The sequence below is a fragment of the Leptonychotes weddellii genome, chromosome 12, assembly GCF_054177405.1.
Source record: "Leptonychotes weddellii isolate Sample4059 chromosome 12, ASM5417740v2, whole genome shotgun sequence".
NCBI classification, from domain to species: domain Eukaryota; kingdom Metazoa; phylum Chordata; class Mammalia; order Carnivora; family Phocidae; genus Leptonychotes; species Leptonychotes weddellii.
The window spans coordinates 12906043-12924680 of record NC_138380.1 but is presented as its reverse complement, the minus strand read 5'-3'; the positions used below and the strand labels follow the sequence as shown (position 1 = coordinate 12924680).

General features: G+C 43.0%; 1 protein-coding gene and 2 non-coding genes across 3 annotated transcripts; all 3 read left to right on the top strand.

Moving 5' to 3' along the window:
* The first annotated feature begins 3682 nt into the window (after nt 1–3682).
* On the top strand, nt 3683–3755 carry TRNAE-CUC (transfer RNA glutamic acid (anticodon CUC)). The gene has a single exon. It is a non-coding gene; the product is annotated as a tRNA-Glu (tRNA).
* Nucleotides 3756–11794: 8039 nt separating this feature from the next.
* Nucleotides 11795–11867, top strand: TRNAR-CCU (transfer RNA arginine (anticodon CCU)). The gene has a single exon. It is a non-coding gene; the product is annotated as a tRNA-Arg (tRNA).
* A 574-nt stretch (nt 11868–12441) lies between these two features.
* On the top strand, nt 12442–16911 carry FMC1 (formation of mitochondrial complex V assembly factor 1). The gene is made up of 2 exons (XM_031030690.2): nt 12442–12633; nt 16619–16911. The coding sequence occupies exons 1-2, from the start codon at nt 12496–12498 to the stop codon at nt 16820–16822; spliced, it is 342 nt and encodes a 113-aa protein (XP_030886550.1). The 5' UTR covers nt 12442–12495; the 3' UTR covers nt 16823–16911.
* Nucleotides 16912–18638: the final 1727 nt, after the last annotated feature.

The following is an 18638-nucleotide window of genomic DNA, read 5'->3' as shown; positions in this document are numbered from 1 at the left end:
GTCTGTGTTGCTATGTGGACATCCTGTGTGTTGCTTATCGCTGCATAGTATTCCACACTATATATCGACCACAGTTTACATATCTCTTTCTCTGGAGGTAGACACCTAGATTGCCTCCAATTTCTTATTACCGCAAGAAAGGCTATGGGTCGTCTTCTGCGAGTTGCCTTTTCATCTCTGCTCATTATTCAATTGCATTTAATCTTTTTGTTGTAGATAATAATCTCTTAGCAGTTTTGGATGTTTTTGATATTTTTGTCTGTAACCTCTTTTAACTTTGTCGATGACATCCTATATTGAACAGAAAATCTTAATTTTTAATAGTCAAATTGATCCATTTGTCTATATGTATGTGTTGAGGGGTTTGTTAGGAGATATTTCCCTCCCCCTGGGTCACAAAGATATCCTCCTACACTTCTGTTAACTTTATAGTTTTAAATTTTATCTATAAAGGATTTCTGGGTACTTTACAATTGTTGCTTTTATGAATGGTATGCTATTATCCATTATATACTCTAATGGTGTTTACTGGTATCAAGGAATGCTACTGATTTCTGAAAGTTGAGTTTGTGTTCAACAACTTTGCTAAACTCTCTTATTCAAATAACTCATTTGATTATTTTATTAGCTTTTCAATGGAGATGATCATATAATCTACAAAAAATGACAGGGGTGCCTGGCTGGCTCAGTCAGAAGAGTGTACGACTCTTGATCTTGGGGTTGTGAGTTCAAGCCCCATATTGGATGTAGAGATTGCTCAAATAAGTAAATAAATAAACTAAAAAAAAAAATGACAGTATAATCTCCCATCCCAATTCTTTTACTTTTGTCTTATCTTAGAGCATTCAAATGGTCCTTTAATACAGTATTAAACAGTAGTGGTGAAAGCAACATCTTTGTTCCTTATCTCAATTTTCTCCATTAAGTGTGGTGTTTATTCTAGATTTTTGGTATGTAGTTTTTATGAAGTTAAAAAGGTTCTATTCCTAATTTTCTGGGACTGTTGATCGTAAGTATGAGTTGGATTATATCAGGTGCTTTCCCTATAACACCAAGAACATGATCAACACCTCCAGAAAATTTCTTAGAAATGTATTCATAATTCTTATAATCTTTGATGTATCTTTGTTTTCCTCTTTCATTCTTGGTTTTGTTTATATGCATCACTCCCTTTTTCTTCTTCAGTCTTGCCAGTCTTATTCAACCTTCAGTCTTACTAATTTTTCAAGGAGCCATGAATTTTATTGGGTACGTAAATGTTCATTGTGGTTATATTTTTTGATCTAGTTTTTTCCACCAATATTTAATGTCCCTCATTTTTCGTTATGATGTGTTTTGCCCTAATGTTGTTTGCTATCCCAGGTATCTATATTCTGAATAATATTCCACTGTATGAATATATCATTTTTTATTTATCCATTTATCAGGCCGTTTGCACATTTTGGATAGTATGAATAATGCTGCTATGAACATTTTTGTACCGTAGTCCCCCCTTATCCAAGTGGTATATGTTCCAAGACCCCCAGGGGACGCCTGAAACCATGGAGAGTACTGAACCCTATATATGTTTTTTCCTATTCATACATACCGATGATAAAGGTTAATTTATAAATTAGGCACAATAAGAGATTATCAATAATAACTAATAATAAAATAGAACAATTATAACAATATACTGTAATAGAAGTTATGTGAATGTGGTCTCTTTCTCTCAAAAATAGTATATTGTACTGACCCTTCTTGTGATGATATGAAACAATAAAATGCCTACATGATGAGATGAAGTGAGGTGAATGACACAGGCGTTAGAATGTAGCGTTAGGCTACTACCCACCTTCTGACCACGCCAAAAGGGAGATCATCTGCTTCCAGACCATGGCTGACCATGGGTAACCGACATTGCAGATCAGGGGGACTACTGTACAAGTTTTTGTGTGGATGTATGTTTTCACTTCTCTTAGGTATGTACCTAGGTGTGGAACTGCTGGGTCATATGGAAACTCTCTGTTCAACTTTTTGAGGAACCACAAAACTGTTTCCCACAGTAGCTGAAACATTTTGCCTTTCTGCTAGCAATATAGAAGAGCTTAAATTTCTCTGCGTCCTTGCGAACACTTGTCATTTTCCATTTTTTGATGAGAGCTATTGCAGTAGGTATAAAGTGATACTCATTCTTTTAATTTGCATTTCCCTAATGACTCATGGTGTTGAGTATCTTTTCATGTGCTTACTAAGTACTTAGTATATTAGTATAATTATAGTAGATACTAAATATACTAAGTGTAAAAGTACTTCTTCAAGGAGAGTTTCCAAAGAGACTTTGTGCTGTAACCTTTCGAAGGCCTTGCAAGTCTGAACTTATCATTTTTACATCCTCACATTTATAGAATAGTTTAGCTGGATATAATATTCTAAGTTATTTTCCTTCATCACTTAGAAGATATGGCTTGATTGCTTTTTTATCTCCAGTGTTTGTTAGAAAAACTAATGTCAATCAAATTCTTACTCTTTTGTGGACTAACTGCTCCTTCTCTCTAGCTTTTAGAATTTTGTTTTTGCCTTTGATGTTCTTAAATTTCACTATAATGTGTCAAAGTTTTGTTTTGCCATATTTATTCTGTTTGGTGCTCCATGAGACCTATGTATTGGAATCTTTTTTATCTTTAATTTTTTAAGTTCTTATGATTTCTGTAAATATTCTCTTTCCTAAATCCATTTTCTCTCTTTCTGGGACACATATTATACAGATATTTACATTATCATCATCATCATCATCATTATCATCTCTTAAATGTTCTTTCATACTCTCCATCTTTTTCCAGTACCTTCTGGGAAAATTCCTTGAGCTGATCTGGATCATTATTCATTTTTCAGCTATGTAGCCATTCTTGCTTTTATCTAATCTATTGGGTTTATTCACTATTACATATATAGTACCCAGTATTTCCATTTGGTTCTTTATAGCTGCTTATTTGTTAAAATTGTCCTTCTATCTTGGGAAAGATCTTTATTATGCTTATTTTAAGTTCCTGATTTGCCTTGTTCCATTCTGGTTTATCTAGTACAGTTTGTTCCAGTTACTGTCTCTTTTGGTGTGACTCCACTCCTCAAATATCTGATTATTTTCACTTGTGAGCTTGTTTTTTCCAGGGTTTATGAACAGCTTTCTTAGCTGGGGATGTCTACTAAGGGGAGAGGCCAAGGTGGGGCCCTAGAATGTGCTTTTAAGAACCAGGCTGGGAGCCTCAGAGGGCATTTCCCAGAGCCAAGTCCCAGGCACCAGAGTCAGATCTTGACCCAAACTGTGGGTCCAGTCTTGTGGTTATTGTTTTCTGCTAACTTGCTCAGAGTGGCTTATTTCTGTATGTTTGGTGATTTTTTTTATTATATATCTCTGCACTTTGTAACTTCAGCTATGGGCATTCTTTGAGGCCTAGATTTAAAGTATGTCCCTCTAAAGAGTATTTGAGTTCGCTTTTTCCAGGCTCCTTAGGAACATTATCAACCCACGATCACGTCAAACTAAATGTTAGCTTAAGGATTTCAGGGCCTTAGAGACAGGATGAATTTCAACCACAAATGCATGTGACCGGTTACTGCTGGTGGTTAGGAACTCTCACAGAAGGTTCTCCACCGTGCTATCCCACCCTGAGCTGAGATTAAAACAGAAAGGTCTTGGGGCGCCTGGCTGGCTCAGTCGGTAGAGCATGTGACTCTCAATCTCACGGTTGTGAGTTCGAGCCCCATGTTGGGTGGGTGGAGAGATTTTTTTAAAAGATAAAATCTTAAAAAGAAAAAAAAAATGGAAAATTCTCTTCTTAGTGAGGTTCAGGGATATTTTTTTCATTCCCACCAATGAGGTCAATTTTGGGGGTTCCATCATTTTGTAAGAGTTTTTTAATAATTTTTTAAAAAGATTTTATTTATTTATTTGAGAGAGAGAGAGAGCAGGAGCAGGGGGAGGGGTTAGGGGAGGGGCAGGCTCCCCACTGAGCAGGGAGCCCAATGAGGGACTCCATCCCAGGACCCTGGGATCATGACCTGAGCCAAATGCTTAACCGACTGAGCCACCCAGGTGCCCCAATTTTGTAAGAGTTTTTGATCTGTCCTCCCCCCATGCAGGTCTGAGGCTTTCTTTCCTTCTGACGGCCTACGGCAAATTGAAATCCAGACTCTAGGCCACCAGGGATCGACATATCTCTTCAGGGCAAATGTTGCTGTCAGTGCTCACTTTCCTATTCCTCCTCCTTTGTCACCTCTGGCTATTCTGGCTCTTTTACTGTCAGCTCTGTCATGCTTTGAAAAAGTGGTTTTTTGTGTGTTTGTTAAAATCCCACCCAGCGCTTACGGTGTTTTATATTGAGAGACATCTCTGCACATCTCATCTTTCATAATGTCAAAAACAAAAGTCCTATATATATTTTGTATAAAGTAGTTTATATGTAAATACATAATATGTACATATTAATATTTAATACAAAATTATAATACATATGCTATTTAGTATTCAATTCTATATTAACTGTACATCCACAGTCCGGGTCATAAGTCAGACGACTGATTGTCATCTGCAGTGCACCAGGGTGTCCTGATGAAAGGACAGGCGTTCCATGAGGAGGAGGGGTTGACAGTGGTAACTTCATTTACTAAAATAGGACTCTTTCTGTGTCAGTTTCACCAGAAACCCCAAAGGCTGAGAACCAAACAATAGGCACCAAGTCTGTCCTCGTTCTAAAGGGAGGAGGAGCTGGTCGCCTCTGAGGTGCAGGCTGAGAGATTGTGAAATGGATCCTGGGGCGCACTAGCTCGATACTGGGAAGGATGAGCTTGGCATCCGGCCCCGGCGAGGTCACAGAATGTGAGAGGATTTCTGTGGACATAGTTGGCAGGATGCTGGATGTTTCCCCGTCTCCCCAAGCAGGAGAGGGTGGGGGCGCTTCCTCTCTGCCTCATGCCAAAGGAGGGGGCACTTCAAGAGGACCATTGGAAGAGCCTGACACATCCTGTGGAGTTTGAGGGACACGGGGACCGGTGTCTGACTCCCTCCTAAAAACCTACAGACACACTGTCGGGCAGCTAGCTCCTTGAGAAGACAGAAGAGGAGAGAAGGCTGCGTTCGGAATGGCTTGCATGCCCAAAGCTCCTGAGTTCTGTGGGCCTCATGTGGTTCTCAAGAAAGGGAGCCAGGTTTGGTCATTTTAAGAAGGAATCCAGCTGAAGGAAATCTCTGGAGGGTTGAGATGACCTCAGTGGCAGGGAGGCTGGGGTAGGAATCCTAAGGAACTAGAGAAGGCACGACCTACAGGGGAACTTCGGGTGAGAGATCCCCAGGATGGACAGAGTCTTGAGAACCCATGAGAAAGCAACCCTGGAATCTGCCCCTCCCAGAGGACACCAGCACCAGATTACCCCTCTGCCCGAGTAAGGACAGCAGGCCCAGAACTGCAGCCGCTGGGAAGAGGTAGTGTGTGAGAATTCCGAATGACGCTGACCATGACCCCCATTCTCCCTCCGATCGCCAGGCTGGGGAAGGGGAGAAGTGTGAAATTAACTGGCATTTGAAGTTGTAATAGATGACTGGAGGGGACTTGTCAGCGCCCAGGAAAAGAGACTATTTCTGAAATGAGGAGGAGGAGGAGGAGAACTCTTCAACCTGCTTGTTACTTCACAGAGACTGGAAAAGCCAGAGATTTCATCCGGGCAGAAGGAAAAACAAAGCATCCCCAGCGGGTTTGTAGGGGCACTCGCGAGAACATAAAGCCGCTTGCTAGTTACCCCTGCAAGTCTAGCTCGTTCCACAAACCGGTTGCATTTGAGGAGCGAAGAGCAGATCAGGGAGACGGAGAGGTTGCCCGTGTCCTCCACCCCTCACTGCTCATTTTTCAGCCCACGGCTGTCTCAGCCGACAACGCGGCGAAGTTCTATTGGGTGAAGTTTCGAGTTTTAATGTTACACGGATTGGACTTTTTTAAAAACCAAAGATAAAAGGCTAATCGTCCTGCTCTCTCTTGGATTAGCTGTGTGAACCACCCACAATTTCATGCTGGCGAGGAAGAATTCAGCCAGGAGGTTCTCCAGCCGAGCTGAGAGGAATAAATTGTTGCTCTCTGCCTGCGTCTAGCAAGTCAGCTTGCTTGTTACTAGTCACATTTCCTTCCGAGTATTATAATGTACTGTAGTTTATATGCTACAGGAGGTTGTCGGTTACATTAATTTGATTAAAAGTAATACCTTTATAGAAGGAACTACTATGTAATGCAAAGTAGCCATGAAAATCCTGTAAACAACCAAGAGAGGGAGCGATTATCTTGTTGCAAAGTATTTACAAGAGTTGTCAAACTTAAAAATTAATGGCTATTTTTCTTTTACAAAAGAGGCAAGTGTTTCTTAATTGCTCTCCTTTTCTGTGATGACGAGAGGCTATCAGGAGGTTAGGATGCTGCTGTGGGGTCCACAGTCTGGTCTTTGTCAGCCAGCGTTCATTCCCACAAGCGTCTGAGCTACTCTATCTCTCCGTGGTACAGGGACCGGAATTCTGGAAACGACATCTCCCAAACTCCTTTGCCTTCAAGGTTCTGGGTGCGCTTTCTTTCTGCCAGTGTATGCATGTGAGATTTTGTAGGTGGGAGGGAAAAGTGGTATTATTTGTTTCTCTGGCAGCACCTACCAAAATGGGTAGGTCACAGTAGACTTCAAGTTCTGCCCTAGGCTCTAGGTGATCTGTGAGCCCCCACCTCGGTCCTTGGCGCAGCTCTGATCAGCAGTGGGGGTTCCCTGCATTTTTCTGACCTGGGTGACAGCTCCAACCTCCTAGTAACTGCTTAGAACTGCTGAAACTTGGTGGCAACTTCCCCAAACTCCTCCAGTCCTTCTAAACGTGCCCTAAGCATCTCAATGCCCTGTTTGCTTGGAAGGCATGCAGTGGGTTCTCTTTTGCTGACTGACCCCTGAGGGTCACAGCACCTACCTAGCTGGTATTGTGAAAGAAATGAACATGCTTAATGGGTCCCTTTTAAGTTAAGAGTAATTTTTTAAAGCTACAAATGAAACATTAACTGCCCTTTTTAAAAGAAACTCGTGCTATGAAGAGAGAAATTTGAAAATCGGTCTTTAGAAATATTTATCACTATGTGATTCTGTTGCCCAAAATAATGTGTTAAACCAACATTTTCAAAATACTGAAACGTACTGAATTACATTGTTTTCAATAAAATAAACAACAATCTTTCTTTACTGAGAGAAATTAGGACTTTTTTTTTTTACCGTTAGTGAATAAAATAAAGATATTTTCCAAATATTGTATGTTTTGTTTTTAAAAACAGCCTTTTAATTCTATTTTGTGCATATTTTTAACGTATGTACTACATTGATTCAGTAGTACATGAATATAGTTTAAAAATAAATGCAGGGACGCCTGGGTGGCTCAGTTGTTGGGCGTCTGCCTTCGGCTTGGGTCATGATCCCAGGGTCCTGGGATCGAGTCCCATGTCGGGCTCCTTGCTTGGTGGGGAGCCTGCTTCTCCCTCTCCCTCTGCTGCTCCCCCTGCTTGTGCGCTCTCTCTCTCTGACAAATAAATAAAAATCTTAAAAAAAAATGCAAACACTTATGGGGGAGGCATAAGACTTTTACCGCGATGGACACACAATCAAAAAAGTTTAGAGGGGCACCTGGCTGGCTCAGTCAGTGAGCTCAAGCCCCATGTTGGGTGTAGAGTTTAAATAAGTAAATAATAAAATTACCCTCATTAAAAAATGAGAAATCACCGCTTTCGGACACACATCTATAGTATCACAACTGATGGAAACCAGTGCCCATGCATGTATATTCTCCCAGATACACCCTCTTTCATTAGTCCTGGCTCTTTCCCACCAAAAACTCCCCCAGATTCCCAGGTGACTGGCCAGGTAGCCAAGTCACTGCTGTAGTTGCAGAGTTAAGATTGAACCCTCTGGGTCTGTTCCTGCAGTTTCACTGGGCATAGAAAACTTGTCCCAGAACTCCTCCTCGTCCCTCACAGAGCCTGAAGGACAGAATGGTGGCCTCATGATGGTTGGAGAATGGAGGTTGGGTCTCTCTACTTAAAAGTACGGGCACTGTCCCACCCAACACGTGCACACACACACACAAGCTCAAGATGCTGGATCCCTCACATCAGTTGGATCTCTGCTCAAAATGTCACCAAATCATTAAGGACATCGCTGAACATCTATTAAACAGCAGGTTGCAATCCGCTGCCCCCATCTTTACTTTTCTCCATAGCACTCACCACCGGTTGATAAATTTGATGTTTGATTTGATTACTGTCTGTCTTTCTAGAATGGAAACTACGTATTCTGCTTGCTTTTGCTTCCCTAGCATCTAGAAGAGTGCTTGACTCATGGCAGATGCTCAATAAAAATTCACTGAGTGATCAAATAGTTGCTTTCCTAGCCACCCTTGACCAAAAACATAGGAACACGGCCCAGCCTGTAAAGTGCTCTGGGACATCATCGTTCACACACTTGCAATCCTAGGTTAATATAAGGCCAACAGAAGGGGCTTGTTTGAGAAACTGCTTTTAACTTGATTGCTAACATTTTTTTTTTTTAAAGATTTTATTTATTTGACAGAGACACACAGCGAGAGAGGGAACATAAGCAGGGGGAGTGGGAGAGGGAGAAGCAGGCTTCCTGCGGAGCTGGGAGCCCGATGCGGGGCTCGATCCCAGGACCCTGGGACCATGACCTGAGCCGAAGGCAGGCGCTTAACGACTGAGCCACCCAGGCGCTCCTTGATTGCTAACATTTAAAAGTTAGGGCATTTCTTAAAAATGCTGGATTTACAATTACTGAAAAGTCAGCAGCTCGGGCAACACTGGCAACACATTCTTACTTTGCAACATTGAGATTGAGCTGAAAAGCAGCTAGCTCCTTTGCAGCAGGTAGGAACCCACCTGGCCCGCTTACTCTTGTATTACCTGCCTGGTCTCTGCAGTAGGGTTTTGAGTTTGTAGCCTTGCAACTAGGAACCTAAAGATTTCCTAAAGCTGCAAAATTGAGAAATTTGGCTAAATTGTCACCCACGAACTTCTTCAGACTGATTTGCTGTTTTGTTGTTGCAGAGTAATTCCAGAATTTAGTGGAATTATTCCCAAACAATAGCCATCTTATCATCTTTAATGATTCTTTGCGTAAACTGGGTTTAGCTGAGCAATTCTCTGCTCCGTCTGACGTTGGCAGAGACTGTGGTCTTCTGGAAGTGCCGCTGGATTAGGACATTCAAGATGGTTTACTCACAAGGTTGGCAATTGGTGCTGTCAGCGGAGAGCTCACTTGGGGGCTATCTCAGTACTCCTCTATAGGCCTTGGGGATTTCACAGCATGGTAGCTTGATAGGACGCAGGAAGTGAAAGTTGCCAGTTTTAAGGCCTGGTCTTCTATAGATGGCCTAGAATGTCACTTCTGCTATATTCTGTTGGTCAAAGCTAGTCACAAGGCCAGCTCAGATTCAAGAGGGGGAGGGATGGGTGGGATGGGAAATGAGCTTCAGCTCTTGATGTAAGTAGCAACGTACATATAAAAAGAGAAGACTGTTGGAAGGCCATCTTTGGAGGCTAGTGGCTACGTATAGCTAACATTTCATGATTATTTACTCTTTCTTAGTGTGAGAATGGCTTAGAGCAGAAGAAGAGAGTCTCTTGGCCATTCAGTAAAAAGGAATTCAGAATTACTTATTACTCCATACCACAACATACCAAGTTATCGAAGACCTATTTCCAATAAATTCTCCCACTTCCTCAGAGCTGGCTTAAATTTGCTACATCTTAGAAAGCTGGTTAAACAAATTTATATTGTTAAACAACAAAAATTCAGCTAAATTTGAAAGATCTAATGGGCTTTATTAATCAAGGCATGAATCAGGTAGCATCCCATCCAGCAAGTATAGGGGAGCTCCAAAGGGCTACAGAAAAGGAAAGGCTTTTTAAAGGTAGAAATCGTTGAAAAAAGGAAATTATTAGCTAAGAATCCATTGTTTTAAGCAATGCCGCCTTCCTGAGGGGACCCGAAGGAAAAACGGAAGGAGTCTATCAATTTCCTAGTGCTGACCAGGAAATTTCCCTAGTGACTGGTTATAGGTTCCACTTCTAGGGGGTTCTAACTGCAGTCAGGTTAGGTGTTAATTCTTGGTTTACTGACTTGGGGTCTTAACCTAAATGAGGCCATTTTCAGCCTGTGGTTTTCTCGTTAACAATATTAAGAAGAGAATAACTTATAACATTCTCCCCAACCACTACTGTAGATGTGTCTTTTAAAATCAGATACTTGTGAATTAGAGGTTGATCAGTATTTTATGAATGTCACAGGGAGAGATCAGTTCATTCACATTAAGTCATTCTAGTCTGGTTTCCTCTAATGTCGATTCTGGAAGTGTCAGGATTCCAGCCAGACTATGAACCGTTACCCTGAAGTTGGCCACAGCTAGAGCTGGGGGACCCTGACAGGGACCCAGGAGGAAGGAGCTGCTAAAAGTGGGAATTCAGGGGCGCCTGGCTGGCTCAGTCGGTTGAGTATCTGCCTTAGGCTCGGGTCACGACCTCAGGGTCCTGGGATTGAGTCCCCCATGGGGCTCCCCGCTCAGCGGGGAGCCTGCTTCTCCCTCTTCCTCTGCCCCTTCCCTCCACGATCTCTCTCAAATGGATGAATAAAATCCTTGAAAAGGAAAAAAAAGTGGGACTTCAGGAGTCTGAGCAGTTGCATCCTGGCTCATGCGGAAGATGGTGGAGTGGAGACACAGGTAACCTACTTGTAAAAGGTAAGATTAACATGTAATCTAGAGAACCTCGAGGAGCTCAGAAGTGAAATGAATCATTTTAACTTTACCATATTGCCCACAAAGGCCTAGAGCAGTGTCTGACCTAGACTTCCCGAGGAAACTGGAAGCCCGAAAGGTAAATAGGAATATTAACACAAGGTTAAACCTCAGGCGGAGGGAATTAACAGAGTGGAGAAGACAATGAGAGAAGCTGGGACACCTGGAGCAGAGGGTGTGCGGAAACGAGGAGATAAAGGCAAGGGTCCAGTAGTCTCAGGGGCAAGGGGGAGCCACTGCGAGATTTTAAACGAGAAGTTGAGGTCGCTGATACTCAGAAGTGACTTATCCAAGTTGCACAATTAGGAAGAGAACCAGAAAAAGAGCTTCTAATTATTTCTAATTAACTAATTTCTAGTGAATTTATAAATTCCCACTGTCCCACGTTTATCTCCGACCCGGCAATTCAGAACATAACGTACACGCCCCTAACTCGCCAATGGCTCTGCGGAAATGGTCTCAGCGCTCCAACCGGAAACAGAAAATGACCGATGAGGACGCCACCTAACGGCGGGCAGGAGGCAAGCTAAATCCGGAAAGCCGCTACACCGGAAGGGACCGGCTGTTTCCGGTAAAAATCCGACACCTCAGAAGCTCAGAGGGCGAGTCTCCGAGATTCGGCCAGTGTACCCAACGCCCTCCGCTCGGCGACATCGCATGCCCACTTTTGCGCAGGCGCGGGGGCTACCCGGCAGGCAAACGCGTACGCAAAACCGTGCGCGCGCCCGTTCTCCGCCCGGCGCATCGGTGCTGTTTCGAGGGTAAAGACTTTGGAGCAGGAACGCGGACTCTTGTTCTCTGAACTACAACTCCCAGCATGCCTCACCCCTCATATTGGTACTAGATGTGGTTTCTCAGGATAGGTTAAAAGGGGATCTAAGTGACGGTGACGTACCAAAGAGGAAAAAAAATTGAATACGTTGCTGGAGCGCCTCGTTCACAGAAGCCCCAGTGGCCTAATGGATAAGGCATTGGCCTCCTAAGCCAGGGATTGTGGGTTCGAGTCCCATCTGGGGTGATTAGGTTTTTGCATTGAAAATGACTTTGCCGTTCTTAAAGAACTACACCGAAATATGCTAACTTAATTTTACTTTTTTTTAAAAAATGGGAAGGATATGTGTGGTTTTCCTAGGTGATGGGCTACAGTTTGAGAGAATAAGAATACACCATTTCCTTCTTCCGAGTCGTACACTGCCGTCAGATTTCTGTGAAGTCAGTACTTTGAATTCTGCTATCCCCTCTAGATACCAAAACATATCTTTAGTGTTCTGTTTCAGATCAACACCTACTCCCACCAGGCGCACTTATTCTCGAGACTCAGCGGTCAGCTAATGACGTTCTAAATGACGCAGTCAGCAAAGAACCTCTCCCTTAGCCCAGCCTTTCTCAGACTTTCTTAAGGACCTGGTGAGTCAGTTACACTCGGCTTTCGTTTGCTTCTCTCTTAACTCCTTAGGGTGCCTCTCGGTGTTTGATTAGTAAGGCTCCGCAGAGACGGGAAGTGAGATATTCCACTGTTCTGCGTTCGATGGGGGGACGTAGCAGTCTGGGTCCGATCGTACCATTTAGCGGCTGGGCTCGGGGGGAGGGGAGGGAGTTGGAGGGCTGTAGGGCGCCATTGGGCACCACGCTCCGAGGACGGGAAAATGGCGGCCCTAGGGTCCCCGGCGCGCACTTTACGAGGCCTTCTACGGGAATTGCGCTACATGAACGAGGCCATGGGCCGATCCTATCGTGACACCGCGGCCTATCGGTACCTCGTGAAGGCTTTCCGTGCACATCGGGTACGGAAGTCCGAGTCCGGTGCTGCAGCGTGCCTTCCACGGGGAGAGGGAGGGGGTGGGATCTGGGCAGGGGTAGGGAGCGTTGGGCCTCAGCGCCTGCATTTCTGTAACCGACCCTCCCGCCCAGCCCTGGTTCTGGCCAAACAAATCCAGGCCCTAGGCCCTGGTCTGTGGCTCAAGCCCAGGAACTAAGGAGCAGGACAGCAAAGTTGCCCTGGGATGGAGTCGTCCCTTGGATTTCATTGGCTGGTCTTTTGCAGGTGCGGAGGAGAAAGAGTGGAATCGAGGAGATGGGGGAAAAGAAGAGATATACTTGATGGAGAGTGTAGAGTTACTATGTTCAGCATCTATCCACCATTCTCTTCGCCCTTCCTCTAGTAGTTACTCTGAAAACCAATATTTGAGGCAGAAAAGAGAACTGTAATGAGGAATATTAAGAACTTGGCAGGAACTGTGTTTTACTTTTACTTATGTTGTATCTCATACCCCACTTAAGGAAATGGTGCCTTGTAGAGCTGAACTATAAACCTGTAATGAGATTGTGCTGTCACAACATTAACGTGATATCTGACCAGATACATTTTTTCCTTATGTAGCAGATAAATTTGAACATATGGGAGGCCATCCTTGGGAAATTCCTTTGCGAAATCCACACTCCATATTCCCCTTAGGCAAGAGCAGGTGTAAGCGGTTTTATTTTTCAAGTGGGGCAACTGAGGCTCAGGGACACTGACCTGTGCAAGGACTTGTATAGGAACAACTGGAACCTCAGTTCCCAGATAGGGGTCTTCCATTTAATTGTTGCCTTTGGAGTTACGGATCGGGCTTCGAAGGAATTTGAAAGCAATCTCTGAAATACACGTTGGAGAGTCACTTTGGGCTGTAGGGTAGGAAGCTTACTGTCTTTTGAGCAATGTGGGAAAAAGGAGAACCAGCATCTTGTTGAATCTTTGAGCCATGGAAGTTAGAGTGCAATATTTTAGAACTAAAATTCAAAATTTTTAAATTTATGTATTTTGTTGAGTAAACTCTATGCCCAACATGGGGCTGAAATTCGAAAATTTTTTTTCTTAAGATTTATTTATTAGAGAGTGGGCAAGGGGCAGAGGAAGAGGGAGAGGGCAAGAATCTCATTGGACTCCATGCTAAATGTGGAGCCGCCACCAGGCTTGATCCTAGGACCCCGAGATCATGACCTGAGGTGAAAAACCAAGAGTCTAATGCCTAACGGAGTGAGCCACCCAGTCACCTCCAAAATTCAAAAAATTTTAAAAGGCCAAAATGTTAGGGACTTTTAGGAACTTGGCTAAAATTATGGATAAGATGCACCTGAGTCCTGTCTTTTAAGAAGCTTGCAGTCCAACTGAGGAGCCATACAGCAAAGCACTTAGAATAAGTGCTAAGAGAATAAACAACAGGTGATCCTCGTATAAAGAAGTAGTGGGATTTCAGGAGGAAAGTCAAGGGTCGGGCGTGGGGCGGAGAGAGAGGGAGAAGCAGACACCCCCCCACCCCGAGCAGGCAGCCCAATGCAGGACTTGATCCCAGCATTCTGGGATTATGACCTGAGCTGAAGCAGATGCTTAACTGACTGAGCCACCCAGGCACCTTCATTCTAAGATTTTTAAGGTGACAGGATTATAGTTGTACCTTATGGAGGCAACATTGCCCTTGAGAGAGGCTTGGTAATGGCTCTGAAATTCCTTGGAAATATATTTGAAATTCATGCTACAAATTCCAGAAACACCATTCTGTGGAATGCATATGAGGCTACGGGGAAGGCTTTCTGTTTCTGCTGGCTCAGAGCTAACTCAGTAACCATCTATGCCCATTTTATCTTTTCAAGATTTTATTTTTTGACAGAGACAATGAGAGAGGGAACACAAGCAGGGGGAGTGGGAGAAGCAGGCTTCCCGCTGAGCAGGGAGCCCGATGCAGGGCTCGATCCCAGGACCCTGGGATCATGACCTGAGCCGAAGGCAGACGCTCAACGACTGAGCCACCCAGGTGCCCCTCTTTATCTTTTCTTAAACTGAAGGGGTTCGTTTAGGGAGGAACCTCTGCTTTCTCCTTAGAGAAAATACAGTTTTCTTTTACCTTTTTTTTTTTTTTAAAGATTTATTTATTTGAGAGAAAGAGACACGGCACAAGCAGGAGGGGCAGAGGGAGAGGAAGAGATCTCAAGCCGGCTCCGCACAGAGCGGCACTCTATCCCAGGACCCTGAGATCATGACCTGAGCTGAAACCAAGAGTCGGATACTTAACCGACTGAGCCACCTAGGCGCCCTGAGTTTTCTTTTTCATTTGATCTCTTTTGGTCTCTAGTTATTCATTTACTGTGTATATTGTTGACCCTTCTCTCCTGACTCATGATTCAGGCTCAGCTGAATCAAGATCCATATTCTCCTGTCCTACACTAACGTAGAATTCCTGTTTCAAATCCTATCAATTGGGCTTATATAATAGACATGGATATTACCATTTGTTGTTTGACATTGGTGTTGGTTGCTCATAAATTTTTAATTATAAAAAGTTAAATGATTAAAGCAGATGAATTCTTTTTTTTTTTTTTTTTAAGATTTTATTTATTTGACAGAGAGAGACACAGCGAGAGAGGGAACACAAGCAGGGGGAGTGGGAGAGGGAGAAGCAGGTTTCCCGCCGAGCAGGGAGCCCGACGCGGGGCTTGATCCCAGGACTCTGGGATCATGACCTGAGCTGAAGGCAGACGCTTAACGACTGAGCCACCCAGGCGCCCCAAGCAGATGAATTCTTTTTTTGAGCAGTTTGAGTGCCATTTTTACTATGTGATCTGCACATCTTTGTGTGTGTGTGATCTTCAGCTCTTAAACCACACTTTCTAGTTTTCAGATTCTAACCCTACATATTCAAATAAAGAAAGGTGAAAGAAAGGGGTTTGCATAGGCACTGGTGCCCAGAGATTAATCTGCAGTTAGATATACACAGGGCGGGGCGCCTGGGTGGCTCAGTCGTTAAGCATCTGCCTTCGGCTCAGGGTCCTGGGATCGAGCCCCGCATCGGGCTCCCTGCTCGGCGGGAAGCCTGCTTCTCCCGCTTCCACTCCTCCTGTTTGTGTTCCCTCTCTCGCTGTGTCTCTCTCTGTCAAATAAATAAAATCTTAAAAAAAAAAAGATATACACAGGGCTCCTTAAGTCACTTGAAGCATGCACACATCTGTTTCACCTTTTCTGCCCTCTGCTCACAACCTCAGAACACAAAACTAGTCAAGTAAAGGACAGTGTACTAAATCTGGAAATTATGATGAAGAGAAAACAAGGTTTGGAGTCATTGGGGACTTCGGAATGGATATAGTTTCCAGCTACTTATAGTCATCAGACTCTGGATTTTTCAGATGGATAAGTACATTGAAAGCAAGTATAATTAAGTAATATTAATATATGCATATTACTTTTATATATAAAACCTTCATTTTGTTACTGTTGAGGACAAAGCTATTATTTTTCAGACAAAATGGTTTTACTTTTCATTGAAAGACATATACAACATTAACCAAAGTCAGAAATATAAAAAGCAGACTTTCATTTGTTTGAAGGGGAGAAGTTCTAGATATTATTCCTTAGGCGACATTAATGATTATAGTTCCTCATCTCTGTCAGTAACCAACCACTAAAGCCTCTCTGGGCTTTGGTTTCCTCATTTGTAAAACATTGCAAGACAAGGGAGTTGAAATGACTTTTTTTTTTTTGGTATTAAAATCTGAGGACACTCAATGAAACTCTTCAGGGATACTCCTTGTGAAATTCCTCTTCAATTAATTGGAGGTCAGCTTTCCCAATCACCACCAACTACAGGGTGCCTCTACATATGTAATTAGCATATACATATACATATTTATATTTCCTCTGTACAGTTTACTTTCATTCTAGAGAATGCTTATGAAATCTGTGTGGCCCTGTAGCTTAGCTGGGCTGCTAATAAAGTATGTGCCCTTGCTGTTTTCTAGGTTACCAGTGAGAAGCTGTGCAGAGCCCAACATGAGCTTCATTTCCAAGCTGCCACCTATCTCTGCCTCCTACGCAGCATTCGAGAACATGTGGCCCTTCATCAGGAATTTCATGGCAAGGGTGAGCGCTCAGTGGAGGAGTCTGCTGGCTTAGTGGGTCTCAAGTTACCCCAGCAGCCTGGAGGGAAGGGCTGGGAGCCATGAGAATGGAGAGAGTCCTTGGATGCTGCCGTCATACAAGAATTTCATCATCTTTCAATATGTATTTATCATTAAATTTTTATTTAAGTTGAGTGTTTTTCTCTGTAATTTTGTTGACCGAGTGTTTCTTAGGGAGGTTTCATCCTTTCAGTGAGTTTACTGAACTTCTTGTATTAGGCTGATTGATGCTCTTGATCTACTTTTAAAACTCTATTACTTTAAAAGTATACAAACTTACTGTTTTAAGTAACTCAAATGATACAGAATATAAAATAAAGGTGTCTTTTTTCTTTTCCTTTGTCCCTCCCCTATTGCATCCCCATTACCAGGTGGTAACTGTTGCTAACAGTTTGGTGTGTCTTTGCCGCTGTTTCCTATATACAGGCATATAATTATATATATATATACACATACACATACACACACACACTCAATATGCACACTTTACTTAAAAATACACAAATACAACGTGTTTAAGGTCCTGACAGAAAGGAGTACCAAACAGGGTTACTGAGGAGAGTTAATGAAGGGTTATAGAAAGATGTGGGCTGAATTACAGTCAACAAGTTGTAAAGCTCCTAGGGGCTAGCACCATTTGGATGCTATTACCTCCGTAGGCTGACAGAATTGACCCTTAGGCATAGGAATATGGCCACCACTCAACTACAGGCCACAGGGAGGAAGTCTAGAGAGGGCGATGGAATGAGCGTGCTGACTTCTGCCTTCTCATCTGTCAAATTGCTCTTGAATTGTCTTATCAGCGTGAAAGGCTCCACCATGCACTTGGCTGACCAAGTAAACTTTGACTTCGTTCTGTATTTGTCTCCTCACTCTCCGTATCTAATCGGCAATTTCTGCTTCTGCGATGGCTCTACTATCCTTTTCTCCCTCTCTGTCCTCATTGCCTCTCTTCTAGTTCCAGCACTGATGATCTTTTGGCTGAACTATTAAACTAGTCTCCTCAATGGTCTATCTACTTCTAACATCCTCAAATAGAAATTACTGTTTCTGAGAACCATCAGCAGTTCTTTGTGCCCACTTTATTGTCTATGTCAGTTTCTTGTAGGCATGTCTTAGGACTTATTTTTCCCTGGACTGCAAGCTCCTGAAGAGTAAGGACCATGTCTCATTCATCTTTGTAGTCTTCAAAGCACCTTCCACAGTGACTTTACATATAGCATTATTTTTTTTTTTAAGATTTTACTTATTTAATTGACAGAGAGAGAGAGAGACAGCGAGAGAGGGAACACAAGCAGGGGGAGTGGGAGAGGGAGAAGCAGGCTTCCCGCGGAGCAGGGGGCCTGATGCGGGGCTCGATCCCAGGACCCTCAGATCGTGACCTGAGCCGAAGGCAGTCGCTCAACCAACTGAGCCACCCAGGCGCCCCAATTATTCAGTATTTTGAAAACATGGCTCAGTGAGTACTATTCACTAGGAGGTGTACAATCCGAACGGATCTGTTCATAAAGCAGTTCAAAACACCATCTAAGAGATTAACATGAAAACAATAGTATTAAGAGGTCAAACAAGCATTTATGCAATTAATGGATCAAAAAGATAGAAATACTTAACATTTTTTCCCTTGCTCTATTTCATCGGCATGAGTATGTTATTATCTGAAGATGTTTTACTTTGGTAAAATGAAGAAAGCAAAAGGATTAGGGTAGGTTCATGTTTTGATTTCCTTTGTTGTTACAATAGTGTATATACAATAAAGATTTGAGGCAGAATTGCCTAAGCAACATAAGATATTTATTATGGGTTTGAAGTAATAGAGACCTAGGTTTTAATCCTTTTTATAATTTTTAATCCTTTTTAT

What these genes read in the sequence shown, in the direction of transcription:
- FMC1 (XM_031030690.2), top strand. Translation starts at nt 12,496, where the DNA reads ATGGCGGCCCTAGGGTCCCCGGCGCGCACTTTACGAGGCCTTCTACGG. An exon ending in AGGCTTTCCGTGCACATCGG is followed by an intron (nt 12,634 to 16,618) that starts GTACGGAAGTCC and finishes GCTGTTTTCTAG; the next exon opens with GTTACCAGTGAGAAGCTGTG.